Source organism: Magallana gigas, chromosome 1, assembly GCF_963853765.1.
Source record: "Magallana gigas chromosome 1, xbMagGiga1.1, whole genome shotgun sequence".
In the NCBI taxonomy this organism is placed as follows: domain Eukaryota; kingdom Metazoa; phylum Mollusca; class Bivalvia; order Ostreida; family Ostreidae; genus Magallana; species Magallana gigas.
In genome coordinates, this window is record NC_088853.1 from 6762720 (window position 1) to 6781336 (window position 18617).

An 18617-nucleotide genomic window follows, 5' to 3' on the forward strand; every position below is an offset into this window, starting at 1 on the left:
TCGGGGATTTCTTGTAACATTATCTCAATTGTTACATAACAAAAAAGCAATACCATCCTTCAGTGGAATTATTTTCAGCATATTAATTACATCGGGTTTAAAATTCAATGAGCTAGTTGCTAACAAGCGGTACGGTTTCGAAAAAAAAAACTAAAAAAAAAAATGTTAGGGCATCGTTTGTAATTCGGTCATTAAAGTTTTGATGAACTTAAATTTGTTAATACATGTAAAAATAAAAAGAAATCAGTAAATACACCACGAATAGTCAACTCAAGCGTGAGCGTGTTAAGAATAGTAAATCTGTTCAGGGGAATATTCCAACCTCCAATTCAAAACATAATGTCATTAAAGTGATTATGTAACGACGAAAGTCGAAAAAAACAAGCATCACGTAATCTTAAAATATAGTGCTTATTATGCAAAGTAAAGATAATTGTCCGGATTTTCTACATGTATTCTGACGACACAATGTTCTTTCAAAAGGAAAAATTTTAAGACAAAATGGGTCTCTATCTGAGCGTATCATAACGTGCACTTTATAAAATAGTTGCGTTACCTTAACAATTTAAGATCTGCACAGAACGCGTTATCCTTTTAAAGAACAAAAAACAGATCGAAAAATATAGGGCAGCGATTAAAATCAATAACAAACACAGTTTTTGTAGACGTCAAATGCGCATAAAACGAAACAGAAACTTCAGATTTGCGTTGTGTGTGTTTAGGATTTTCTTCTACGGGCAATCATGCACTGTAATTATATATTTAAAATGCATGATCTAATTAGAAATTTGTTTCTTGAAAGCTGTTTGAATTTTTATGTTACAAGATCAATCAAAAACGTAAACGGTATATATATCAACACAATACCATAATATGTTATTTTACTATCACATTAAAAAAAATGTGGAAATATATCATCACAATATAATTCTAAAACAAATACGATTTTCACGATAAACCATTGATTATACGACACAAAATACGATTTGGTCCGAAGTTAAATAATTAAACACCTGCGTATTTTAATTATCAATTAAGATTACTATATTTATTTCTTATTCTGAAGAAAACAAAATGTTCATCAACAGAATATATATATAAAGACTAAACAATTCTCCTTCTGAGCAAGTCACTACGTGCACTTTATACCTGGTTGCGTTACCTAATTGTACACAACTTTTGCTAGGAACACATTATCCTTTAAACGCCAAAAAAGCAGGGCAGGGATTTAAATCAATGACAAATTAGATGTTTGTAGAAGATCCAATGCGCATGATACGAAACAGAAACTTGAGAATTGCGCAGTTGGTGCATGATTCTCTTCAATGCAGCGATCATACTTGAAGAAAATTTAGAGGAAACATGGCATCTGTATCAAAAGAATTTCAGTGCAATCAGGTATTGTAATGCCTATGTTCTAATTTGTAAAAATTATTCAATTTTAATTTTTACAGAAACTGTTTGAGTCATAACGTTTCAAAAAATGTAATAAAAAAGCCTAGCATTGAGTTTAATGTTATATTTGTAAATGTCATATTGAAATATTGCGTACAAAGTATGTACAAGTAGTACATAACAAATATCGTCAAAGGATGGACAATTATGTATTTATAGCTAATTGAATTAAAGTTGATATTGTGTGATCTAAACAGGGCATTTGGAGGCATCGTTTTAATAAAAGAATGAGTACATTTGAGGGGAGACGGAGTGGTTTGAATTTTTACGTAGGAAAAGAATTGTTGACTCATGCATCACTGTACAGGTCGACAAATGAGTAGTTGATTTGAGAACCGCAGTGCATTGTACAAGACAACTATTTTAATTAAATATCCATATCCTTACTTGATTTTTTTAATGTCATTTATTTTTTTAAAAATAAATTAACAAACTACCTATATAAGTTATATTGCATACATGTGCTGTCTTTTGGTTAAAATACAATTAAAATGAATACCAGTTAAGGAGTATAGAGTGTAAAATACAAATAGTGCAATACTGACTGTGCTTAATTTTATTCATGCATTGACATGTTTTTTTTTTTTAAAATGCTATGCAAAGTTAATAAGATTTTTCGATTTGATAGTCTCAGAGGAATATCGCTTATCCCTTACCAAATAAGTCACAAAACGATAGGATCGTAACGTTTTGTTATTGAATTACAATTGAATATTACTGGAACAACTTTTTAGTGTCTTTGGCCACAATAATTCATAATATAATCTCCGATTGTTGTGTTTTGGTATTTATTAACCATGACCGTCAATTTGTAAATAGATGTAAGATAATGGCTCCAACTTCTTTCGTTATTTCAATTTTTATCTTAAATGAAAACTTGCTTTTTTATTTTGTTGTTACTCAATTTTATTAACCTATTCCAGAGAATTATCATATTTTTGTGTCGAGAACTGGTAGGTGCCCATCCACATTCTCCTCGAATATCTAATAAAATTGCTAATCTGTGACTTCCAAGGAAATGCCGAATAGCGCGATCCTAAACCCGGTCCAATGAGTGAAAATTCTGATGACCCCACACCCTACTACAATAATTGAGGACTGGTGCAACGCAGCGTTAAAAAGTGTTTTCAAACTAGGAAAATCTCATATTTGAATTTTTATATTAACGATCCTAAAGATTGCATTCATGATTTGGATAAATATTCAGCGTTACTTTTGAAATATCTGTTTTCGTTGAATGACACGTAACGATATTTGAAAACTTGAAAAGATGGCTTAAAGGAGATACAATCTTTAAGCCACCTTTAAGTCACCTTTAAGCTGAGCTTGTAGGTCCTTAATGTCCAAACTTCTTTAAGTCACCTTTAAGCCATCTTTAAGCTACCTTTAAGCATCTTTAAGTGGCATTTACGCTCCATTTAAGTTGTCTTTAAATCTTCTTTAAGTCCCCTTTGAGTCAAGTTTGATCAAACTGAACAATAAAAACATATATTAAATGTAAAAGCTCTTTTATAGGGAGGGGAGGGGGTGATCCGAGTGATGATATAATTTCCAAGGAAGGGGGGGGGGTGTCCCAGGCGGTTTTAATTGTTGCTCCATTAAACACATATCGCTATCATCAACAACGCTCCGATGGACACAATTTGCCGTTATAAAATTCTTTATAATTATTATTTGGTTTCAAAATTATTCAAAATTATTGTAGGGGTGAGCGCAGTCTCTGTATCGAAATATGTTCATGAAATTATATTTAAGTATGTTTGTTTCCTATTATAAATTAATCGGTGAAATCTCTCTCTCTCTCTCTCTCTCTCTCTCTCTCTCTCTTAGTTCATCCGGTTATTAAACAATATAAAGAAAATGAACCAAAACTGCATGATTTAATTTATTATCGGTTGAAGTTATGTATTTTTTTTTCAATTTTAATTATTTCTAGGTCTAATTCTAGATCTGCTAGATACATGTTAAAGATGAAAAGACTCTCAACTGCCTTTGTTATATCGGGCAGGATATTACTGCTTTGTTTGTCTAGACATAGTTTTTGTGTATATCTAATTAGAGTCTATTGTTTGTCCAACTTAAGAAAACCCCTGGAACAGAATATACAATATATACACAACAGTTGTGTCGTGTGCCCAGGTGTACGTTTGTGTATATCTAATTAGAGTCTATTGCTTGTCCAACTTAAGAAAACCCCTGGAACTAACACAGAATATACAAGATATACACAACAGGTGTGTCGTGTGCCCAGGTGCAAGTCAGGGTTTCTAAAGGCGTTGAAATCTTAGCATGTACGTGTATTCGATAAGTCTAGTGAATAAAAGTTTATTTACATTTGTAATTTATTTTCAAAGTATTATTTCCTTACTCTGGGTTTTAAAAAAGTTACGTCTACAAATTAAAGATACATGTATGTAAGTGTAAAATGTAGAGGCAAATTAATTCCTGTACCGGTGATCATAAATAAGGGTTAATTGTTTAAATATATGTATAAAAGTAAATATGTCACATACCCAGCCTGGTACATCATACAATTGTACGTTAAGTAAAGAACTACAATTGTTGCATGGCGTATTACTACGTCACCAATTGTAGTACGCCCGTATGGGTTATTCCCTCTAACTACGCACCGTTGTAATATTAAGAATCACTATCTCTAAAAGATATTACAGTGCTTCTTCTGACAAGGACAGAATAAATTGATGCTTGCCTAATTTTTAGTAACAATTTTGTTAGAAATACATTTTTTGTTAAATTGGTTTTTATCGCATTTTATGATGTACAAATAAGCATTAGAAATATATTGAAGGATGTGTCCGAGGAAAAAAACCTTTGGAACAAAATATTAGAGGGAGTCGGGAACGGTAAAGGTGACGCCAAAGGAACCGTCCAATCATCACCCACCATGGTGTTTTCTGTGATTGGAGACTCTGACAGCTTTGTTCCCAGACCCTGGCCAAAAACAGTGTTCCAGACGGCTCTAATCGAGGCGGCAAAAAGTGGCGGAGGTATGACTTAGGGTAGCGAAAGATATTAAAAACAACAGCATGGCAACACTGGAAACTAAAATTGACGCAGAAAAAAAGAAATGCACATCAAATCACGAGTGTATCATGTAATCAAAAGTGATTTGTTTCTTTGATAAAGCATTTTATTAATATTTCTTTAGAGTATCTATAATATAGAGTAAGTTATTACCAACGTATTATACTGTTTTTCGGGGGGGGGGGGGTTAAACATTTCTACTGTTAAATTGCAATAACAACCGAGGCCGAGTGTGTTGTGTTCACATCTAGAATTTGTGTATACAACACATTGCTAGTAACCGTTGTAATAAAATCATTATATTATCAAATACACATGTAAGTAGTATCTCATTATATAGTTGTGTTTTTTATTGCATAGAAACCTGGATTTTGTACAGTGGGGCTGAACAAGGTGTGTCAAAGGTCGTGCGAGATGCTTACAAATATTACGAAGATATGGAGTTTAAAACTAAAAGTTTCGAAAAGGAAATCAGTGACCCTGACCGGCATGTCAAACTCATCAGTATGGCTGGCAATAAGGTTCAAATGATTGTCAATCTGTATTAAACAAAAAAGGTTTAAAGAGACAGTACAGCTGAAAACACATGTGTAAATAACTTCAGATTTACCTATTGTATAGTTAGGAAATAAGAAATAACGTTGATTGTAATAGTTGAAATACATGGAAATCCCTTACACATACTTAATTAACGTAACTATGAGCTTCCGGAAATACAAGGGTCGTACAAACCGAAATAATCTTATATCGTTTATTTGTACCACGTGGACTTTGATTGACAGTAATTGACAGGTGCTCAAAACTACAAGATCTTCGTCCCACTACGGTCTTCATGGAAAACGAGGTTAAAGCGATTCCCTAAACGAAACACATTCTTTCTTACTCGATAATTTATAAATGGCTTACAAATTCAGGTTCATTTTAAAATGAATAGACATATATATGTCAAATAACCCCTCAAGGGGCCTCATTTATGAAAATAGATTTAGGTTGTAGCAACTCCTATGATAAACACGATAAATACATGCTTACAAAATAATAATTGTGGTTATTTTAACAATTTTGAACAGTTTTTACCTATGAGAAGTAGAAAAGACATATTTTTATCAACAAACCTGTCCAGGAGATTCTTCGCGAGCCCTGCATGTGTTTTGTTTACAGTAAATACGCATGCGTAATAGTATAGAAGGCTGAACCCCGAACACGTTGCAATGTATTTATGTGATAGGTTATACGTAATTATTAATTTTAATGATATGATTAGATTTATTGCACGAAGAACTTTGTAATTTTCTGAAAGTTTATACATTCATGAGTAGTACAAAAATACCAAACCCGATCGGAATTTTTTTTCAAGTCGGGTTTTTGATAAGATGCGCCGTACTGTCTCTTTAAACATAAATCAAATAGTTTTCTTTTATTGCATGTCATTATATAACAACGATATGTTTTTACATTGTTTATTTGATCAATGTCCAACACAATATTAAAGCAGTTTGTACGTAAGTAAAAGTGATTTCTTTTTATTTTATTTTAATTTTCATTATACCTACTATAACAGTGTAGTAGAAGACTAAGATGTAGTGATGAATTAAATGGAATCGTTAAAACGACTCAATGCATAATGCAGTTTATCTGCGATCATTTAACACAAAATCATACAGCTTGCAATATTGACCTAGAGAGAGAAGATACGTTATTGAAACAATCAATTAATCATTGATTTACTTTTGTAGACAAATAATTCGGCAACACAAAAGGGGAAGTCGTTCATAGAGGTTAAACCGATGAAGCCAACGGTATTTAAAACTACTTCTGGCAAAGGCGACAACTTTCTGTTGAAATTTGAAAAATTCATCTCTGAACAAACTGTTGCATTCTTCAGCCAAAAACTTGACGCGAGTATGTATTGTTTTTCAATTGATTAAGGATCACTCTTTCGTAGACCCATTATTTTGTAGTTTAAGTATTGCACCGAATTTATAGTTATACAATTCAAATGCTTTAAGGTCATGATCTAGTAAATGAAAGATGCCTACAGGTTTATAAAATTTAAGATATAAATTCATTAAATGATGCTTCATAACAATAGCTTTGTTTGATAGGGTGTACCGGTGCTAAAATGTTTGGTAAACACAATGAAATGTTTTAAAATATAATTTTAATGACATATGAAGGAAATAAGGAACAAAGTTTGGAGTTTTATCAATTTTTGACCAATAAAATGTATCTACAGACTCTCCAAAACGGAAATAAAACAAGCTTTTGGCCTCCTGTTTAAAATGATATCAAATCGAATATTGATATCGGGATTACTTTTTCCATGATATAACATAAAATCTCAAGAAATAGTTTAATTTTCTACATAATTTCTTAAAAGCTTAAAGTACGGGAAAAATTTTTCAAATCAATTAAGACGTCATTATGGTTCTAGCACCAAAATGACACCCTGGAATCATTTACTAGATCTTGACGTTAATTTATTTCAAAAAAATCAACCTGAGCGACATGGTTCCTCCTGGTATTATGCTAAGAATGCTTGTATAAGTTCACATTATATTTGTTTTGTGTCAAATAAACAATCCGTAGAATTGAGTTACAGCAATAACAAAGTATATACATTTTTTTTCCCATATGAACCCCCCCCCCCCTTAAAAAGACACGTTTTATTTAATTTCGAAATTTATAAATAAGTACAAACGATGTTTTTAGATCTAAAACACGTATTTTTACATTTGAGCTCGCATATATTTTTCTTTATGTTAGTTTGTTTATATAATTATTTTTTTTTTGGTTATTTTCTTATTAGTTGTTTATTATTCATTGGCATAAAAAAAGCAAAAGCGGTAATCACTTACTTTTGTAAATAAAAAGTTGACAAGTTTGCTTTCACAATAAGGACCTTTTTATTTATCTACCGCTTTTTTAAAGACATGAAAACACATTTGTAGTTTTTTGTATCTTCGGGCTTCACAGAGTTTGATCTCGTCACCAACAAAAACCATATACCACTGAACATTTCAAAATTTCTGTTTGTTATATTTTTTAATTTGTAATATTTTTTATTATGTATTGCAGTTTTTTTTTTTGAATTTATTTATAAATTAAACAAAAAGAATGCGCTTAAGTTGATTCAGTAATTGTCATAAAAATAACATAATTATTTTTTTTTAATTTGTACAGGTAATATTGAAAATCATTTTTATTTTTTACGGAATATTTGAATAAGTGTTCCATACTTTGAAAAAACAATTACGTTTTCAATATTTTAAGTAATTTTGCAAATTATTAACCTGTCACATAATGCATTTGTTTAATTGCAAATCAGATTATAAAAGACTATTGCAGGAATGCCAGTACCTGTTGCTATTATTGTCTGTGAGGGAGACATTGATACGATAGCTCACATTGCAAAGGCACTTGAAAGAAAGCTCCCCGTGATCATTATGAAGGGATCCGGAACAGCAGCGGACGTAGTAGTTGACTACTTAGAAAAGTACTTTACGTTTATTGTAATCTTATCGTTAAATCTGAATCAAAAATTGCTATATGTATATCTAAGTGTAGATATATTTTAAAGATAAAACTTTAATTTATGTAATATGTTTATTCCTTCTTATCTGGTTGCATTTCATCTCCAGGTTTATAGCAGATAATTATTTACGATAATGTTATAAAGAGTCAATATCTTCCCATATATTTTACGTACATATATTATTCAGAAAAAAAATGTATTTGTAGTGATGATTTACTTCCAAAAAAAGCCAGCATTTTATTGGGCATTCAATTCGATGATACAAAATACCAGGAACTAAAAACACATTTAGAAAAAATCCGTATAGCTAGGAACTTGGTAAGTAGTGAAAATTGGTGTCACAAGTACGACAAGAATTATAGCGTTGCAATCAATCAATCAAAGTAGTGAAGTACTGAAAGCCGGGCTCTTTTTGGTGTGTCTTTATGCATATTGTGTAGTAAAGACTGAAAATCTCTCTCTCTCTCTCTCTCTCTCTCTCTCTTTCTCTCTCTCTCTCTCTCTCTCTCTCTCTCTCATGCTTTTAATGTCGGCAAAGCATCGGAGAGCGACCAAATTTTGTAAGCGGCTATAAACAAAAAATATGTCTGTCTAGTAGAAGTTAAAAAGTTTAACAGTTGCTGCCTTGAATTTTGCAACAAGCATTATATATTCAATCCCCGTTTCTTCATCGCGCAGCAAAGTAGTTCATGGAAATTCATGCGCATTGTATGTGTCCAAAATGCATAGTAATGTTTTAAAAACACGTTATTAATAAGAAAACTATAAAAGATAGACAATTCATTCTAAATTTAAAAAAAAAGAAACAAAATGCCAACACTTTTGACAAAACGTGGCTCTTTGTGTAACTATTTGGTATAGCGGAAGCTTTACCTTGACGCTGTTTGGTTGTTTGTTTATTTGTGCTATTTATAGTAATATTGGCGATTTGCCTGCCTATAGCCAGGACTATGCTTTCAGCAGAGCCCGGCTAAAAATCAAATATTATTAATCAACGGAGAGAGAGAGAGAGAGAGAGAGAGAGAGAGAGAGAGAGTTAAGGTAAAGATAAGCGTAGACAATTACAGCTTTTCAGATTTTAAAAATATGCTAGTCAGAGGAATAGATCGAAAGTCTTACGGATGTGGATGAGCCTATATTCAATTGATTTGTTCCACCAATTAAGTATGATGCATGTATTTAAATATTTGTAAGCTTGTTATTCGTCAAAATTATCAATTTAATATGTTACTCACATTAACCAACGGAAACAAAATGCTTAATGGTATAACATTATAATGAATTAAAATTTTTAATTGCTTAAAATTGTTATAGTACTAAACAATATTTCAGTTTATCTAAAATTGTATTGCCTTATTCAAGAAATGTGATTAAGTGTGTAAATTTTTAAAGTGTGTGTGCAGTCCGTCAGATTTATTATCTTAAAAATATAGTTTATGAACAACTGCAGTTTCCTACCTCAATTTAAAAATATTTTTTTATTCTAAAGTAAAATAGTGCAGCAAAAGGAAAAAAAATCAATATTTTAATGAATCAAGTAGTTCAATATGCGAAACGAATCATTAAAAGTAGTTTCAGCTCACAATCCTAATAAAATATGTGAAAATCTTCATTTAGGTTGGAATATTTGACCTTGATCGAGATGACCCACTCACGCTATCCAATATTGTAGGAGATACTGTTGTTAGTTGCTGGTCTATTGAAAATATTCTGGAAACAATTAAAAATGGTAAGCTGATACATTTTTTTTCTTTACTAAAGCAAGGTGTTTGCAAGAGTGTTCAGTGACAGGGAAATAACTAAGCTGCTGAATAACCGTCTTCCTAACCTTTGTAATATATGTTTTATTTTATTTTATTTTTTTGGCGATCAATAAAGGTTTTGCACTCGTTTCAAAGCTTTAGAGGTTTTTTCCCCTTTTTGACACATTCTATTTGATGCCAAACATTGTTAGATAACATAGATTGCTTTTGCATAAAACTTGATTCTTCATCCTTTGAAATAGTGTAACGCCGCAGAGAATCATAAACTTTGACATGAAAAATTAACATAACGTTCAACGTGTAAGATGGACTCAAATATTAGTGTTTTCAATATTTCCTTTTATATAGGTAATTAATTTGGACACATTGTTTTGTATACTTTTGTTTTATATAGTTAAAACGATTTGTTTCAATCCGATCCTTTCGGACCTGATTGGCAGAGCTCGGAAAGCACCTCGAGTTTATTACATGATATTCTTGTCAACCCCTATATTATCAAACTTTATATTAATTCAAAACAGTTTACAATCTGATAAGATTTTACCTATACTTCATGAAATAACACGGGAGGTTTTTGGTCAAAATATGTCGTGTTTCAAATATGCACAGCACAATGCATTTTAAAAAGCCTTGATTTTATCAAATTCAACAGTATATAACTAATATGTATGACTTAAACATATATGTCATAAAATATGTGCTGAAAACTGTTCGATTTCTTTAGCAAGACCTCGAAATTTTAAACGCGACGCTATGCATATTACGCGAGAAGTGTATCTGTGTTGTAAGAACATACTGGTATATGTGCCTGAGTTTCGGGTTTGTGAATCGCAGACCACAAGTAAAAATCTTGGTGTGTTTTATTTCAATTTCATCGAACTTTTGAAATTATAACAGTTTAAATACAAATTGTATATATTTTCGCCTTCATGACTTACATATTAATACTTCTAATGCATTATGCTACATTGTATCTTTTCTAATCAGGTAATTCTCTGTTGATTTGATCGAGACACTATTCCACGGTGTAGTGAGTCAGTAAAATACAAGTACCTTACGGCTTCTATTGGTTATTCACTAAAGTACAGGAAGCAAAAAAAAATTCTTAAGATTTCATAACCTTTCTGGGCACAACTTTTAATTTTAAATGCATAAACAATGGACTCGAAGAAGGCAGGGGAGAAACGGAAAGGGGGTCCTCGACTCTCAGCAAGTTTGATAAGTAACTTCAATTATAAATATCATTGACTAAAAAAGAAATGGGAATGGTTGGACTGGACTTGAGAGATATTAAAAACAAATTGGATCTGTATAAGTTTCACAATATTGTATGCACACTTATATACACTCTCAGAGAGAGAGAGAGAGAAAGAGAGAGAGAGAGAGAGAGAGAGAGAGAGAGAGAGAAGAGAGAGAGAGAGAGAGAGAGAGAGAGAATCATATTATGCATTACAAGTTTATCTTTTTAAAAAGATAGGTGAGCTAGCGCTGTAGCTATTTTTATATACACAAAGGAAGATAAGTGATTAACTGGGTTATTTTGCTGATCTTTTTAACGATTAAAAAGTAGACAGTATTTTTTGTGGAGCAGAAAAGCCCGAGAAGTGTCGATTGCGTGCTTAGGTAGGATGAAGGTGTAGTTTTATTTGTAATATCATACACGTATGAGTTGTTGTTTGTATACGTTAAAGTTAAGATTTAGTAATCATTCTTTATCATCTCGCGCAACTTAATTGTAGCACGACCGGTGCAAATCTCTTATATGAAGGCGAATAACCCTCGTACAACTGAAGTAATGTTTATCGCAGTTCATACACTTCTTTAGAATGTTTAAAAAGAACAAACCCAATAATTTTCAAGTATATTTTGTTTAATTTGTTACAAATATATTAACATATCGTTTAAATAACAAGATCGTAGGAAGAAATTTTATGTACGACTTGATAATAGGCATTTGCGGTATGAAAGTGAAAGTATGGTAATCATTTCAAGAAACCAACTTTTTATGGTAACCTAGGCCTTATGGGTTTTCCAAAGTGAGAAAAATTGGTTTTATCAGACCAAGCAGCTTTTCGAGCCGAATGTTACTGTTATATTTCCTAAGTAATTACTTAAGTCTAAAGAGTAGAACAGGTCCTTCGACGAATATTGTCAACATTCGTTAAGTATTAATTCTGCTGGTTAAACGATTTAGATTGCAATACATGTGCGACATGCTAACTAGAGTCTACAGATGTTTTTTCAAAGAGCAGATTACAGAACGCTTGCTTAAATTTTGATAAACTTATCGTCATTATTAATGAAAGTTAATGTAAGAAACTAAATAAATTCTTAACTTTTATAATGTCCGCTAGAAATAAGGGGAACTGTAAAACTTCGTAAACATGGTAAGAAGAGAATAGGTAATGCAATACCCTCCTTGAATTGTTTTCACCCTACTGGAGTGTGACCAGTCCTGCTAGAACTGGTAACACACAAGTAGAGCTTGAAGCCTATGTAATATGCTATCAAGTTTCAAGTATATTGTTTTAAACATTTGAAAGAATAAAAAAAGATAGAAATTGCAACATATATATTTAACTGCAACATTTTTTGCAATTGTTGTCATTCTCGACATAAGCAATGCAGAGGAGGATATACACAATAAAATTATACTCTTAAAAACATGAATCATGTACATGTATTTGACCAATACACTGTACCTATATAGTAGCTTACACATTTTACAGGATCAATGCACCTTAGTCTGGAGTAGCTTGCTTAAATGTACAAGTCTCATCAAAAATAGCTGTCAATAATGGAACATGCGATACTGTCCAATAAAAGAACATCAAGTTATATGGAATAACTAGGCAATATAACAATGATGACAACAATGAAAAAAAAAGAAAGAAAGCAAAGAAACCTATTTTGGTTTCAAATTGAAAAACAGGAATCCTTTTGATCTACAGCATGTACAATTAGTGGCAATTTTCAAATAGCTTACATATCAATACAATAATGTATTATAAAACTTCCATGCGAGATTGAAACTGGTCAAGCTTTTTCCACATAATTGAATTTATTTTTAATGGTAATGGTTTGAAAATTTGAAAGCCCAATGAAAAGAACATCAAGATATATGGAATAACTAGTCAATATGATCATGATGACAGCAATGAATTTAAAAAAAAGAAATCAAAGAAATGTTTTCTACTTTCAAATGGAAAAACAGAAATTCTTTTGATCTTCAGCATGTACAATTAGTGGCATTTTTAAAATAGGTTACATATCAATACAATAATGTACAGTGTACTACAAAACTTCCATGTGGGATTGAAAGTTTTTAAATGCTTGTCAGAAGAATGAATGGCAAGTTTACTGTCTAAACATCTTGCAATGAAGAAATTTTGTCACCTTTTGGGGTGTATTTCACAGGAACTGGTAAGAGTTAAAGGTTTGGAGGAGTGTTACGGCATCAGAAAAGTTTGCAGTTTTCCCAATTGATGTGAATAGTTGTTCAATGGCATCTGTGAAAATCTGCATATTATTTCTGCTGTTCTTCATTAGAAGTTTAACAACAACAGCATATCCGGCACTAGTGTCACTGTATTTGATATGGCAATATGTGCAGGTCATCATTTCGTTGATCTTTTTCTTTGTACATTTTTCATTAATGCAGCATCTAGTTGGAAAGAAATTATTCAACACATATATATTCATGTTTTGAGTGGTGAGTTGGAAATGAAAGAGAAAGTGGCATACATTAAATTCTGTAATGTTAATTATGTCTCCCCTTTCAAAGGGGAGACATATTGTTTTTGTCGACTTTCTTATTAGGGTCTTCCGTTTTCAACGGAAGACCCTCTTGTTATTCTTCGGTTTCTTTTTATTAGGGTCTTCCGTTTCCAACGGAAGACCCTCTTGTTTTTCTTCGGTTTCTTTTTATTATTATTTTATTTTTTATTTTTTTTCTGACTCATTCTCGGCTTTATATCTCAAAATGTTTTCATCCGATTTCCATAAAATTTTCAGAGCTTTTGTAAAGTTATCATGCCTCAACGATTGTAAAGTTTCAGCATTTACGTCACTTCCGTTCAAGTTTGACGGCCATTTTTAATTTTTGAAAAAGTGATTTTGTCCGGAGGATATCTCCAAAAACTTTAAAGATATCGCTTCGAAATGTTAACTGATGATAGATGTATCAATTCTATGATGTACTGGGGGGTTTAAAACTTTATTCACCGATTTTGCTCAAAACCGGAAGTAGTTCCAATTTTTGTAAATTTTCATTTTTTTGATCAAAATAAGACAATACCACAGTCTTATAGAACTTGCCATGGTGAATTCAAATTTGAAATTTGTTTGAAAATCGGACGATGCATTACAGAGATATCGTGGTTAAAAAATTGATTTTTCCGGAAATTTTGATTCCGCGTCCTTGGTTTGAAAAAAAGCGTAATGTTCAAAGTAAAATTAACTCGTACCAAAAATAATTGTTAAGTCGTACTTGAAGACATTCGGTATTTTTTTGGTTAAGTTGTTCTTGAAATCAGATAGGTTTTTGTTAATTCGTACTTAAAATTATTCGGATTTTGTTAAGTCGTACCAGGAATAATTCGATTTTTTCATCTTTTTATTTAAATTACACTTGTTATTGGTGAAGAGCTCTGCTTCTTACAGGAACTTCCAGCTTCACTTCCGACATTTACGGAAGACCCACTCGTTGCTTTGCAACGAGCTTTGCTCTAGTTATTATTATTATTCTTTTTCTTTTCTTCTGACTCCTTTTTTGCTTCATTACTCAAAAGGTTTTAAACCGATTTTGATGAAATTTTCAGAGATTTTTGCAAGTTGGCGTCCCTCAAAAATGTAAAAGTTTTAAAGAGAACGTCACCTCCGTTTTCACGTGACGTCATTTTTAAAAATTTCAAAAAGTCATTTTGTCCCGGACTTTTCTCAAAAACGCTTTAAGAAAGAGGCTTGAAATTTTCAATGGTTATGATTTGATCGATTTACCTCTGTAATAAGGCTGGAAATGAAAATCTGTCACTTCCGGTCGAAACCGGAAGTGAAACAAATTTTTCGAAAAAATGAATTTTCTGATCAAATCAAAAATGAATATGTGTTTTGTAGAGCTTATTAAGCTGAATCTAACACTGAAAGCCGTTTTAAAATCGGACGATGCATTACAGAGATATCGGGGTTTAAAAATTGATTTTTCCGGAAATTTTGATTCCGCGTCCTTGGTTTGAAAAATAGCATAATGTTAATCGTAAAGTTAACTCGTACCAAAAATAATTGTTAAGTCGTACTTAAACACATTCGGATTTTTTTTGTTAAGTCGTTCTTAAAATCAAAAAGGTTTTTGTTAATTCGTACTTAAAATCATTCGGATTTTGTTAAGTCGTACCAGGAATAATTCGATTTTTTCATCTTTTTCTTTTTATTACTCTTGTTATTGGTTTAAGAGCTCTGCTTCTTACAGGAACTTCAAGCTTTACTTCTGACATTAACGGAAGACCCACTCGTTGCTTTGCAACGAGCTTTGCTCTAGTTCTTCTTCTTCTTATTCTTCTTCATCCAAATTTGTCCAGGCCGTAACTTAAATACCCTTTGACATTAAGACTTCAAACTTGGAACATAGGTAGATGGTATTGAGAAGGAGTGCACGCCACCAAACGTGTTGACCTTGACCTATTTTGTTCTTCAACGTCAAGCTTTTCATAAAAAAATATTGTCTGGACCATAACACAAGACTCCTTTAACATACAGACTTTTAACTTGTATCATAGATAGATTGTATATAACATACTTTAACCTTACCAAAAATTTTGACCTTGACCTAGAATTTTTATTTCAAGGTCATATTAGAAAAAACTTCATTTTCAACTCCTGAATATACTTTGACAGAAGGACTTCAAACTTGGAACATAGGTAGATGGTAATGAGAAGGAGTGCACGTCACCAACTGGTTTTATCTTGACCTATTTTGCTCTTCAAGGTCAAGCTTTTCATAAAAAATATTGTCCGGACTATAACACAAGACTCCTTTAACATACAGACTTTTAACTTGTATCATGGATAGATGGTATATAACCTAGTTGAACCTTACCAAAAATTTTGACCTTGACCTAAAATTTTTATTTCAAGGTCAAATTAGAAAAAACTTCATTGTTCAACTCCTGAATATACTTTGACAGAAGGACTTCAAACTTTAAACCAAGAACAATAATTATATATATATATATACCGGCTGAGAAAGTGTTGGTTGTTTTTTTTATCAAAACAATCGGGTTGCACAGACTTCTAAATGATAGAACTACACATTGTATTTATATGTTTGTAAAAAAGATTAAAGGAAACTACAATCAATAAAACTTAAAAAAATGGTTAATTCTTTTAAATATTTTTCAATGTATCCGCATTATCTTGCTCCGATAGTACTACCTTACTTCGTGTGCACATCGAACAGCTGTGTTGTTCATAAAGAGTACATGATGTCTGCATTTTATTGTAGACCCTGGCAACACTACATTCAACACAGTAGATAAGTGATAGTATATCCATAAAGGTAACAACCTAACATTGTTTTCATAAGTTTTCACAAAACAGTTTGTTTCCTAAAGTCAATATCATCACTGCATAGTGGTTTGGGCACCTGCAATGTTATAACAGTTGGACCCAGAAAAATGTTATACAATGATCAAGGAATTTTGAAAGTGTGCCTAGATTTTAGTCTGTTAAGTTTGTCTTTCAATGAATATTCCTTTCTGGTGAAGTGGTTGCCATATTTTTGTTCAAAATGGGTTTCTACAATTTTTTTGTCAAATATAACATGTTCAGGTTAATGAAATACTTGACTGCAGTGAAGCATGAATATTGCTCACGGCCTTATATAGGGTATGTGTAGCTATGAGCCTAAGAATAGAAACTGACAACTAATATGGTGGTAGTCAGAGATGAAAAGGAAATAATGTGTATTTATGAATTTATGTTGGCTTTAACAGCATAGGTTTTTATTTTGCTTTTTTGTCCAGCGAACGTATTAGATTCAAAGAATTGCCTATTGCTCACTATCCTGAGTAAATGTTGGTAACAATGAAGTATGAAATAGTTATCACTTTATAAGAAATAAGCAGACATAGCATAAATTTGCCATATTTGAGGAAGCATTAATGCTCCAAATAGTGGTTTGGACCAATGCTTGTAAACTTACACTGACTACTTTTCCTTTCACACTAAATTCTTGTTTGACTGGTGATGTTGCTGCTATAAGAATACTGACATCCTTGGATTCTGAAGCTTCTTGAACTGCACTAAGTATTGTAGCTGGAACAGTGACAGTGTCTTTGGCTGTTGCGAAAACTGTAGACCCATGCGTAATGATTAAAACCCTGAGGAAAAAACAAACAAGATATCTGTAAGGCAATGGTCACTTGTGATACCCCCGTTCTAATGTGAATATACAGAATGAGCAAAGTCGACTTTTAACAATATCATTGAATTTGTTAAAAAGTGAATCCCAGCATATGGCACAAAAATTTAGACTTAAGACCACATAAAATTAATATTTAGATTCTTATCCTGATTTGCAAAATATATGGGGCGGGTGGGCAGATTGTTATTTATCATTTTTATTTTTTTTAAACACTTTTTATCATTTATGTTCTAGAAATAACAACTGCTCTATTCTTTCAAATTGTTGATGCTTATTAGTCCCCTACCGGTTTTCACCGGAGGGGACTATAGCTTTCCTCTGCGTCCGTCAGTCTGTCTGTCTGTCCCACGTCAGTTTTCCACCCTTTTTTTCATTATGTGTTTGGGTAATAATATTAAATTTGCTGAACAGCTTCAAAATGTCAAACTACAGATCAAGGTTACACTTTTGTAGCGTCTGGTTGACATATTTTCGAGAAAATTTATTTTTTATATTCAATTTTTTAAAGTTTGGGTTCGATATTCTGCATAACAGTGCATTGTTTTCACAATTTCCACAAACCGGTAGGGGACGTTTATTGCTTATAGATGCAATACTCTCAGAATGCTTGTTAATACGAGTACACAACCCAATAGTATTTTTTAAATTCCATTTTTTTTACTTTATTGTGAAAGCATGCAGACAATGAAAAGTATCCTTATGGTAACAAACTTGACTGGAATCAAACGGTGATCCACATGTTTAGGCAGCCATTAAAATGTTTTTAATTTTTAGTATACTGAGCCCACAAAAATATACACAAAGACTTTAATAAACAAGAAGTTGACGTGCGATTGGTAGGTATATATGAATTACGTCATATGACATATCTAACCAAAGAGAGCTTTTAAATTTTAAGCATGTGCAATGAATAGTTCCTTATAGAAAAATGAGATAGAAATTTGTTACAAACTGACAAGTGTAAAACAGTATACATCCTCTCCTTCATAGCAGGGGTATAAAAAATATTCAAGATGCATGTACTACATGCACAAAAATGTAATAAATAAATTAATGAAGTTTATAAAAATTGTTTTATATGTTTTACGAAATGTTTACCCAACTGTTTTTTTAATAATATCATGTAATACAATGCATTCATCCTTTTGGAATAAAGGGAACATCTTTGGGTCATAAGCTAAACATTTAGATGATGTTGTTTCGTCTGCAATGAGTGCTTTCAACATAGTTCCCTCCTCACTTTTTGTTTGTTTTTGTATTTGATTGGGCTTTCGACTTTCAATATTTTGGCTGTGATGAAGTTCCGCATGTGAAATTCACCTTCCATAGCATTTAGGGAGGATAAAGTGTTGACATTTCCTGAAAAAAAAGTATGAAACGATATAACATACAAAAAAAT

General features: G+C 31.9%; 1 protein-coding gene across 3 annotated transcripts in view; it reads left to right on the top strand.

Moving 5' to 3' along the window:
* The first annotated feature begins 1220 nt into the window (after positions 1 to 1220).
* LOC117687297 (transient receptor potential cation channel subfamily M member-like 2) overlaps positions 1221 to 18617 on the top strand; it is a 42275-nt gene continuing 24878 nt past the window's right edge. Inside the window, exons 1-7 of one of the 3 annotated variants that reach the window (XM_066081902.1) lie at positions 1221 to 1398; positions 4265 to 4463; positions 4861 to 5021; positions 6237 to 6402; positions 7849 to 7996; positions 8242 to 8353; positions 9653 to 9764. In XM_066081902.1, the coding sequence (XP_065937974.1) occupies positions 1363 to 1398; positions 4265 to 4463; positions 4861 to 5021; positions 6237 to 6402; positions 7849 to 7996; positions 8242 to 8353; positions 9653 to 9764 (934 nt within the window). In that variant the 5' untranslated portion in view covers positions 1221 to 1362. The remainder of the gene's footprint in view (positions 1399 to 4264; positions 4464 to 4860; positions 5022 to 6236; positions 6403 to 7848; positions 7997 to 8241; positions 8354 to 9652; positions 9765 to 18617) is intronic. The other 2 variants (XM_066081896.1, XM_066081893.1) reach the window with 2 other exon arrangements.